Here is an 11,366-nt window from a genome sequence, read left to right as displayed (position 1 = left end):
CTCCACGTGGCAGGGCGGGCTGGTTGGAAGGTGGCTCCGGATGCCCGTTGTGCCTCGATTAGCGAGGAGATCCTGGCATCCTGCACTAGCGCATTTCGGGCATGAGAGCCGCCTTCCATCTCTAAATTTTTTAGTTGGATCAGGAAGAGCATGGGAGGCACATTCCATTTAAAGCTCGTTTGGTTGTATATATATATAAAAAAAAAATTCAAAAAAATACTTCTTGTTTAGTTGAAGTTTTCAAATAAGAGACGAAAAAATTATATTTTCATAGAAATATTGTTCCATGTTTTATAAAAAAAAAATTTACATCAAAAATATAGAAAAATTACTTTTCTATGAGCCAAAAATCAAAACATTTTTATTTTTTTCCAAAAAACCCTTTAACTATTCTTATTTGATCCAAAACATTAAAAATCTAATTTTTATTAAGAGTATAATAAAAATTATACATAACTTTCTTAGAAAAATAGATAATCAACCAAATATAAACACTCTGAAAATCTATCACTTTTCTATGATCAACCAAATATGCCAAAAATTTCCCATAAATCATATTTCGCTTTTCACTTCATCCAAAATAGACTGCATTTATCAATGTTTTTGACATGTGCTCTCCCAGCAACTTCAAGTGACGGCATGTGGATGTGATGATTCCGGTACCATTTCAGCACCAAAATTGGTACTGTTTGCCGACGCCACCATCACAAGTGGTGACCGTTATTTCAAATACAAAAAATAGTTGGAAGGAAAAAAACCTCCATTCAACTTTAGTTAGTTGTAGCATAAATAGTTGGTACTGCAATGCAACTTTAGTTAGTTATAGCATAAATTCACAGAATGATGAAGAGAAACATCTCCAGGAAGGCCACAAGAACCAGCAAACAGTAAAAGAGAGCACAAACATGGAAGACATCAAGCCTACAAGACCTTCACTCTTTCAAGGTCAAGGATAACGCTCCATCAATGAGCAAAGAACTACTAAGGACAACTGATCAGTCAAAAATGCTAAGTAAAATAAGCAGCAGGCCCAATATCATTGATCACCTGATTGTATTTGAAATTATTAATGCAAGCATTAGGAAAAGAAATGGAGTTACGGAAAAAAAATTGAAATGATAATAATCAGCACAAAAATTCAGAGTGGACCATCAACCTCCATTTCAGATCACCCAGCAAAAATATGATCAACACAGTGTCAGGCAAATTCCAAAAATGATAAATGAATAGAAGAACAATTTTCGCATGGCCATGAAAGGTAAAAACACAGTACTTCATATTTTTCACATATAACAGCTTAATTTATAGAGTCCATCACACCAAGAAAATTATACCCACTCAATTATGAAATAAATATACCCCAGCTTACGCAAGAATCTAGCTAACCTGCTCAGTCTACATAAGATGCAACGAGGACTGGCATCCTGTAATCTTCCTTCACAAAGCGGGCAGTAATTCCCTGCTCCTGATCTAACAAAATAACCACTGGTTTAATCATAAAGGCTGACACAACGACGTTGCCACATCTTGAAATTGTTATAGGAGCAGGTCACAGCATAGGTTCTAAGAACTGCAAAAGAAAAAACAACAAAAGCTACCCGGCCAAGAGGAACATACGGACATCCATTACTGAGGCCCTGACCACATATCCATCATCAACGACAAGTTGAGATTAACAACAGGATCTTTGCTAGCGGCTCTTTAGTTTTCCAGGTTTCATACATCGAGCTGAAGAGTAGCCCTTTGATTTTCAGCTGATGGCCTTGAAATTTAACCCTCATCATCTGTGACTCTTTGCCAAAGAATAAGATATTACATTTTGCAGAGCCGTGAAAATTTTGAAATAGCCATACAGAAGACAACCCCACACAAAATGATGTATACAAGTAGCAAGCAGTTATAAATTACATGTTACTGCTGCTCGCCGTCAGTCAACACAATAAACATACACTTCTAGTTCTTGGCTGATCACGATCATCAAGGCCTCTAACAAAGGCTCTGATAGCAAGATGCTCTGAAGCATACGCCATGAACGATGCCAATACGAGACCTCCAGCTGCCATCAAACCTAACCTGTGAAGTGAGAAAAAGGCATAGAATCAATAATTGAGAGATACCATGGAATCTCTTACCTATCCAGCATTTCATGTACGCAGATGAAGACTCAAAACAAGTTCCTAGTTAAAAAAAAAAATTCCTGCTAGGTTAGAGCTTAAGTCAGGAAACTTTTGACAGGATGCGATGAGGAATTCTGATAATATTCAGTCAACTAGCACAGAATTGATGTGAAAAAAGAAATGAACAAATCTTCAAAGAGCATTTAGAGAAGCTTGAGCAACATATGTTGAGCATAAATGATGACCATGAGGATGATTGAAATTTTAATTGGTTAGAGTAACTGATGTTAATTGGTAATATTGGCAAAAAGAGTCTCTTACCTACAGCCAGTGAAGATGACAAAGATGAGAAGAGTGTATCAGATATCATTTGGAGAAGGGGAAGATACACATGATCATTTGGAATTTGCATGTTAAGAATGCAGCTAAACTGCCTCGAATGCAGTTGTCATTTATAAGCATTCCAGAAAAGGAATTTTATCATAGTATCATCTACATGATATTTGCTAGAAAAGTTAAATGGCTGCCAAAGAATATGTAAGTGGAAGAGCCTAGAAAGAATCTGCACATGAAGTCGGTGGCTATATCCCAAAAGAACTTTATAAACGGATCGCATAAAAAGACAAAAATTTTAAAAATGGAAACTCACAACCAGTTTTTGCAGCAAAAAGAACAAGTTGAAGTGTTGATTCAAGGCCAGTAAGAAGCATTGGAAGCAAAAAAAGGACACAAGAACCAAGATCCTGGAGTGGCTGAGGCACCACTCTATTGGAAAATCATGGATACTATAAATTCAATTGTTCACTGTAACAGTATTATAATTTATAGTAAGGGAATTTGAGGAGGCGTCTTCTGGTTAATTCATGAAAAGCATTTCAATCAAACTAAGTTCAACTCCTGACAACATGGAACACTAATTGCTACTAGGAAGATTCAAGAATGCTCGTTGTTGCACAAACTTTGCTCTGTATGATAATAATGTCTATCAGAAAAAGGATCACATGTAATGGAGATTGCATTTGAAGGATACTTTCACATTGAATGATGAACTGCGATCTGTATTTTATAAGGGCTGGTGAGAAACAGTTCAAATAGCAAACTTAATTTTCACCCGATGCAGTGTAGTCCATACTGATCAGCAATATAGAGAATCTCAGAATCTTTTAGAAGCTACTACCTCACAAAAAGGGCCGTGATCCCTAATGCGCATGGCAATGCAGGGGTGGCAACAGCTAGCAGAGCCATCCCTGTGCCATAAAACCATGTGGCAATGTCACAGTTAGATGTATGGCGTTGATGACCTGCACCATTAGTAAAGCCCAATAACAATCAGAAAAGCCTACTAAAGATATGTAGAAGCTGAGATAGCATATTTAAATTTTTAAAAACCTTTGCCCGAGTCATAGTTGGAAGAGTCCATGTATGTGGAAATGGTTCCTGCATGATTTGATGTTGCCTTTCCCCAATGGTAAACCAAGTGCAGATAACTTCCAAATATCATGAAGAAAGCAGTAAATGTCCACTCATACATTAGCAGCAAACCCGTCCATGGCATCACTTGCCTGGGTACAACTGCAAATGCAAGTGCAACAGATACTATGGCAGCTATGAAACAAAAACAGCAGAGACTGCACCCAGATAAGCAGGTAGCTTGGAATATGCGCCATTTGCAAACTGTTAAGACAGCACATAAATAGTTCTATCATGTAATGGGTATTTGGCGTACAATCAACAAGGAAAAATTCTAAATAAGAATCTCTCAAGGTCGATGAAACAGCCTACGAAAACAAGCTGCTCAACCACAAGCTCAGCAGGGTTAAACAAAGGTTTCAATTACTCATTTAGCAGCTCAATAAAATATATTAGACATATAAACTGATATATGATATAAAATACGTTATACTTTAATTATTTGTTTAGCCTTTATGAAATTTAGCAAGTCCAGACCTGGCCCAAATTTTCATCAGGCCTTGAATTTGTGAGCCCAAACAGGCCGAAAATCCCTGCCGCCCAAGCAGGTCCGGCCTAATTTGCATAGGTCATCTCTGAAGTCCTCTGACTACAAGAAGTAGTACGTTTGTGGTAGCGCTTTAAAAATTGCAACAGACAGATAAGATACTTATAAAAATAAAGATAAAAATGAAAAAACAGTAGTTTTATATTGATGTTCAATGAAGAGCCCTTTTATTTACATTGGTCACAGGATAACTATGTGCAATGGAACACCTTAGCATCTGAAAGAAAGGCAGTCAACTTAAACTACGAAACCTGTGCACTAGCTTCAGATACGCATATTAGAACACCACAACGATGCACTTGCTCCACTTGCCGCTCATCTCTACCCACTCACTTATCTTATATGGAACACATCCAAAAGATTTCACTACATTTAAAAATCACAGGATCTTGGCATTCCAATTCTCAAGAATTACTTCATACCAATTGTAGGTGCCTTTACCTTTCTAATTGTGATTACATCACACCCCTAACATGGTAGCCCCTGAAGTGGCTTGTTTGAGGAACTGTGAAAGCAGTATAAAATAATGTGATCATGGCAGTTTATAAAGATCAGGAAACACATTGAACATAATCTTTCACACCAAAATGGAGTAAATATGTATCAATGATGTTATATGTATCCAATGTGAAGTTCAATAAGCAAAAGAATTAAGTGATTTCTTACAAACAAATAGAAAACAAGTTATATGAGTTTGCATCAGGAAAGATCATACCTGTTGATTTGAGTTAATGATAGAAGATGAAGCGACGCTAACACCAGCATAAGTAGGAAGTCCACCACCAGATTTGAATCTGTAATAAATACGTCTAGCATATTCACATATACTCAATAAGTCCCTGTTGATCTGCAGGCAGTAACACAATTAAATCATAATATCAGTGGTTTTGTTTTATAAAGCCACATGTCTTGTTTCTGTTTTCAGAATTTTGAGGCACCAGCTATCTAAAATTTGTTACTTGCCAACCTGAATGCAGGACCTATAGTAGCAGAACAATAAAGCGCATATGGGAATGGCAAACAGAACTTTGAGAAGCAGCTGCTCATTACGGCTTGTTCCACCACCAGTTCCTGGAAGAGATTCTTCAAGCTGTTCGCGGACATTCTGCAGCATAATCAGACAAAAGATAAATCGTAATTTGACTGGAGCAAAATACACAATGAACAAAGTTGTTCAACTCTTTTAGTTCAGCCAAATATAAAAACCAGTTCAATGCACAATTATAAAAAGATTATAACAACATGAGAGTAGCCAGGAGAAAATAATAGATGCCACATTGAGATAACAAGCAACAAACAAAGCTGCAGAGAACAAAAACCTGCCAAACATCTACAGGTTTTACAAGCCAAGCTGTCCACCAGTCCCAGGGTTTAAGCGGGCCAAGCGTATAATGAATGACTCTAAGTTCCTTTTCGTCATCAACCATCCACTGCACATAAAACATGTCTTCAAGAGATCAGCAGGTAGGAACAAAACATATGCAGTTTAAAAGACTGAATTAGATGTTCAAACAAAATCAAATGAAAAATAAAGGGAACAAGACTAAGGCAGAATGATACTAACCCAGGTGTTCCATATAATCATTCAGTTGAAATCAATTTTGCTAAGGAAACGTGCACAAGAAATTTTTGCTAAGGAAAAGAGAAACTCTTCATTTCAAAATCCTTTCAGTAGGAAATTGAATGAGACAGGAAACAAAATTCAATGGTAGTTTTTAAAATATGTGTCTTGCTCATCAAGTACAGGTCAAAGCAAGTACCAATGAACTGGTTCCTGAAAAGTAGAAAACTAATCCGCCTTATTTCCTTTATAAAAAGTTAAAATTTGCATCACGTATAATAAATGAGATCACAATTATGAATGACAAGTTCAATAGAAGAAATGCAATGTCCTATGATTCTTGATACCTCAATTCTGTCACAAGGGAGTAGAAATGCTTTGGATAAGATCAAAAGGTAATATGTTACACCGACTGTAAAATGACTTCAGAAAATCCCATGGCTAGCCAATATAGCTGGAGATGACAAGGGGGTGGGGGTCTTGGAACTCAGGGCTCCAACTAAATTTGCATCATTAATTGGAGGCAATCTTGGGTCGTATAAGGTGGAGTAAGCATACAGGTGTTTCTTCCCACATAAATTTTAGAAGTGTTTGAACCTTAACTCAGAGAACATGAATTCTGCTGTTTGTTTTGGAGGAATTTGGTGCACAGAAATGCAAGTATTATCATCAACATTTATCAGTAAAAAGCTGCTTCAGTAGGCCACTTGTAGGCAGGGGGCAAGTGGAAGACATTAAAGCAGCATACATGCCCCATCACCCAAGCAGAACCTGACTTCAAAGCAACCCAGAGGAAGTTGACTTCAGTATTTTTGCTGAAATTAGAACTGGACTTCTACAGTTGTCACTTAGACCAAAACAAACACCTGGAACTACAGACTTCTAGAGGAAGTGCAGTTTGGGCTCCTAACTTGCATCAGACCAAGCACATTCAAACTGATGAGAAAAAGAATTTACTTACAAACTCAATAACTAACACTTGCTCAAAGTCACAGAACCATAAATATATTTTTCACAAGACAAAAAAAAACCCTATAAATTGATTATATGAAGCATTCCACATGTTAAGAGGAGAGGATGTACCCATTGATACAGGTGGTGACTATCAGCCCTCCTATTTAAGGAAGCATGTTCCAAGAAGTTGTTCTATAAGCAATCAAAACTATAAAGTACACTACCAAGGTGTCTACAAGGTATAATTGCACCATCTGTATCCAGATGTCGGGTGGTTGCTGCGAGTTGAAGAGACTTCAACATAGAATTATGGATTTTATAACAGATTACACGATTAAGAATTATGAGCCAGATGAAGTAAATATTTTCTCAGAGCATAGATTACCGTCTGTCATAAACATCAAGGTCAACACATGGGAGTCAAGAAATTATTTAATTTGTATGGCCAATCATGTCTAGAAATACGATGCAGCAACACTACATGAAGCAAAGTTCTGAAAATAATAACAAGCATCACTTTTGTTTACAATGAACACTGTTTACCTTATTGGCCAGCATGTAAAGACCAACATCCGCATTATATAGAGTAGAGAGCCGTTCCATTTCAGGTATAGGTCTACTATTGATCACATTAGAAGATAAATAAGGCTTGAATATATGAGCATTGGCAAAATCAGCATAATATGAATTGAGAAAACCCTGATCACCTGTGGACATTAGAAAAGAATATATAAGATTATAACTAAGACTCATAAACTAAGACTCAACAAGCTTGAAATAAAAGATAACAAGAGGAAGGAGACCTCCAGTATAAGAAGATAAGGTGTTGACTTTGCTCATCATATCCTTGAAAACATTTTCAGATGGCTCCACAACCATCACTCCGGAATTCAATCTTTCAGAATGTTTGAGGTTTGCACAAAATCTTCCACAATTGAACAGATCATCAATATTCTTCAGCACGATTGTATCAGCATCAAGGTAGACAACTAGAGGAACACAAGACAACTCAGAATGGTGAACCCAATTATACTAAACAAAATATGGCAAAAGAAAAAAAAACTCTAGCGAGTTATAATGCTACTTACTGAAAAGAAATTACTCTAGGTTTCATTTGAAAGAATTATAAAGAGGCGACTGTTTAAGATATTTCTATGTAAATAAATAGAAGTTCATCTCTATCTCCACTAAGATAAATCACTATCTACCAACCCCTAGAATCTACTCGTCCGCCTCGTCGTCATGCAAATGTTTTTTTTTCTTACTTAAGCAATTTTATTTCATTATTACTGTAGCTTATCCTGTCAATTATCTCCTATCACCTCTATCAAAACCAACTCAATTTATTTTTAACCCATTTATTATATTTTTTTAAATTAACTAAAATTTGACAATTATTAATTCTGATATAAGAAATTTAAATAAATTGTCATTTCTCTTATAAGAGAATGATCTGCAATTAATAAGATAAACTACTGAATCACTAAATTACAAGAATATTTTGCTAAGTTCAATAGCATATATTTTTTATTTACTGGCTATATGTTTAGATTTTATTAACAATGTGGAATACGTGCATCAGTTATGATAGTGTTGAAAAATAAGTTACCTTTTCTGTACTTTGTCAGGTTGAATATTTTCAATTTGGTGTAGACTCCCCAGAACCTTTTTGGTCGCACTAGATTTGGATTAGCCAGCAGACTAATAGGCTCTACAATCCAACCATCAGCCTAAATGATCATCCAATGCTGGAAGTTAGTACTCAAAACAACAACTCAGTAAAACATAAACATCTTCAGTTACATTAAGCCAAAAGTCCAAAATTTGCGATGAAAGAAATAGACAAAGATGGAGATTTTTAACTAATATACGTCATTGTTTGATATTGGCCAAAGGTGCATGTTGCTTAGCTGTTTTGGAAGATAATCCCAATGGTTGAAAAGTGTCTGGCACCAGCTGTCACCTATAGAGCATCTTCAACATGTTGAGCAAATAGCTATTTTATCATCTAGGCATCCTTTAAGAAAATTCTACTATCTGCTTGCGCCTATAAGTTATTCTTTTGACCTAATTTTTCCCCAATGTGGCTAAAGCATTATAATGACATAGGCAAGCCAGACTAACATTTCCATGTACAATATGGCTATCATGGGAAAGTTTACTTTCACTAAAGCACCTATGTCTTATATTTTTATTTGTAATATGAGTGACTTTACACCATAGTACTAAATACTAAAATTCAGCACGAAAACTAGAATTTCTTCCCAAATAACAGTGCCAAAGGAAACTCTAGGGAATCAAGAAGATGATAAGTGGCAAGGGAACGATCATCAAGAAGAAAACAAGGAGAAATGCAAAGGGAAAGGTTTGATATATCCACAATCAAAAAATAAGATACTCACACTACAAAGATCACTGCATGGCAACAATCTATCCCCTCTAAGAAATGCTAAAATGATAAAAAGTAAGACTCCATCAGCACTAGGTCCTTCAAATCTCGAGACTCCTCCAAGACTCTCTCTCCAAACAGCAGGTGGAATAGTGCTTCAAGACATCAAATTGCCTCAGTTAAGCTCCTAATTTCTTGACAAGTAAAGTAGCTAGATTGTCTGCTTATCGCCATACCCAAAAATTACATCTTCTACAGCAATCCAACCACAAAAACACTACAAAACCATAGCCATAAAATTTTTATTCCATGTACTTTCAAGGGATGTTAACTATAACAAAACTACTTCAACCAAGTAAAGAAAAAAAAAACCCAAACAAACATTTGACTGAGCTGCAATTACTTTGCTTGAAAGATTTCGAGTCATGTTGTTTGCTGAATTCACAATAATAACCGCGAACTTCTTGTAAAATCTAATGCATCGGGTGATGCCACGTGACAACCAATGCTCAAGAACTCTGAACAAAAAAATCAAAATCAACAAATATAACAAAAGATACTCTTTCTAATCCAAAATTCTTATGTTGCAAAACATAAGCTATGAAATTCTGATTTGAAGGCAATCAAGAAACTTGAAACCCAATTTCAAGCACTGATATATTAAATGATGAAAAGAAACTGCCTAACCCTAAAGTTTGAATTTTTTGGAGCAAGAACGCAATCAATACCTGGAGCAACTTCTTGGCATAGTCCGAGACGCCATCTGAGACCAGAACAACCATATCCTTGGTGGATCTCGTGTCCCGGATCGACTTCCCAAGAACTCGGACCCCAAGGAGGAACTCATCCCCATACAGAAGGGTCACGTAGGCCTCATCCGTCTTCGCCCAGCAACTGCCAGCCATCAACGCCGCCACAAGGACCGCCAAGAAGCCTAGCTTCAAAGCCGACGGCCCCATCCTGAGAGATCAAAACGAACAGTATCCATAAAACCAGCGAAAACGAACAAGAAACCAGATTTAGAAAGAGCCAGCTAAGATCACCTCGAAAGATCGGATCCGGTCGAGGATCGTCCTAAACCCTAAAGAGAATTCGGAGAGACTCTGCTCCCCTCTTCCGCCCTCGAGAAGATCTAAAGGGAGACGCGGATAGAGAGAGGGAGGAAAACCGCCCTCTCTTCCAGCCTTTCAGATATCCTGCGCGCCGGCTTCTCCTACGACTCAAAACTTTCTATCGCAAATTTATTGAAGCATATGCCGACTGGATGGAGACTTCTTCCTCGTCCGAACCAGCGTTGAACACAAGTTCGAACCGACTTGTAGCTGGCACGAACATTGCACGTGAGAGGATGGATGCAAAAATAATCAACTTGCCGTTGCTTTGTTGTTCGTGCGAACCAGGGGACGATCGAAGAATGAAGTTACGCATCATCGCATTTTAATTTTACTGGCCCACTTTATCATGCCCGTATTAGCAGTGCAGCGGTGCCGAAGGGGACGGCCTGATACTCGAAGAAAAGTAAAGGAAGACAAGTATGGTAGCAGAATAAGCATGCGTGTCATGGTGCCGTTCTTCCGCCAGTTTAATGGCAGGTCGTCGTTGCTTGAACACCAAGAAACCGGAATAATATATTGCTGTTGATAGCTATTCATTTTCTAGCAGCAACGACCGTTATCTTCTATTAAGCTGTATGATCGAAATATTTTTAAAAAATATTTAAAAGAGATTATGAATTGGATCTTCGTATTCCTTTTGGATACCCACTCAAAATGATCATACATCCCTCTATTTAGCAGCCAATAATTCTTGGTTTAAATCTTGGATGGTGAACTCCAATTATTTGGCGTGGTGATTAGAGTGGCTGGCTCTCCCTCCCTTGCTATCGCAGAAAAATTAAGATGGCGAGGACCGTGTTTCTTGGTGCTCTGGTTCGGCAAAATTTAACTCCCGTAATTAACATACAATGGCACCTAGCTCTCACACAATCATCAATTCTTTTCTCTTGAGCCAATTGAGACAGAAATCCACCAACAAATTCAATCCCCTGAAAACAACATGTGCATAACTAAAGATTAGAAAGCTAGATTCTTTAGAGGAAAAACTGCATGACAGAATGATGCAGATCATAATACACAAAATTTTATGCAAACTTCATCCCGTCTCCACCTCCATTATTCCCATCTTCCAAAAGCAAGAGTCCTATAAAGACTAACATAAAAATCCATACCATCCTCTTCAATTAATATCAATGTTGCGTGAGATAAACATTTGGCTTGGAGAATAAGGGTGAAAGAGAAGAGAGTCACAAAAGACCTGAATTAATGCTCC

The 11,366-nt window shown here is 37.2% G+C and overlaps 1 protein-coding gene across 1 annotated transcript; it reads right to left on the bottom strand.

Moving 5' to 3' along the window:
* Positions 1–1,290: 1,290 nt before the first annotated feature.
* Positions 1,291–10,288, bottom strand: LOC120104371 (inositol phosphorylceramide glucuronosyltransferase 1-like). The gene is given in 12 exon segments (XM_039115293.1): positions 1,291–2,073; positions 3,295–3,418; positions 3,507–3,734; positions 3,737–3,791; positions 4,850–4,981; positions 5,102–5,239; positions 5,454–5,564; positions 7,193–7,356; positions 7,453–7,638; positions 8,259–8,379; positions 9,767–9,998; positions 10,082–10,288. Coding segments are annotated over 11 exon segments (1,632 nt in total). The 5' UTR covers position 9,998; positions 10,082–10,288; the 3' UTR covers positions 1,291–1,931.
* Between the last annotated feature and the right edge of the window lie 1,078 nt (positions 10,289–11,366).

Source organism: Phoenix dactylifera, chromosome 18 (genome assembly GCF_009389715.1).
Source record: "Phoenix dactylifera cultivar Barhee BC4 chromosome 18, palm_55x_up_171113_PBpolish2nd_filt_p, whole genome shotgun sequence".
Lineage (NCBI taxonomy): Eukaryota > Viridiplantae > Streptophyta > Magnoliopsida > Arecales > Arecaceae > Phoenix > Phoenix dactylifera.
This window is presented reverse-complemented; position numbering and strand designations above follow the sequence as displayed.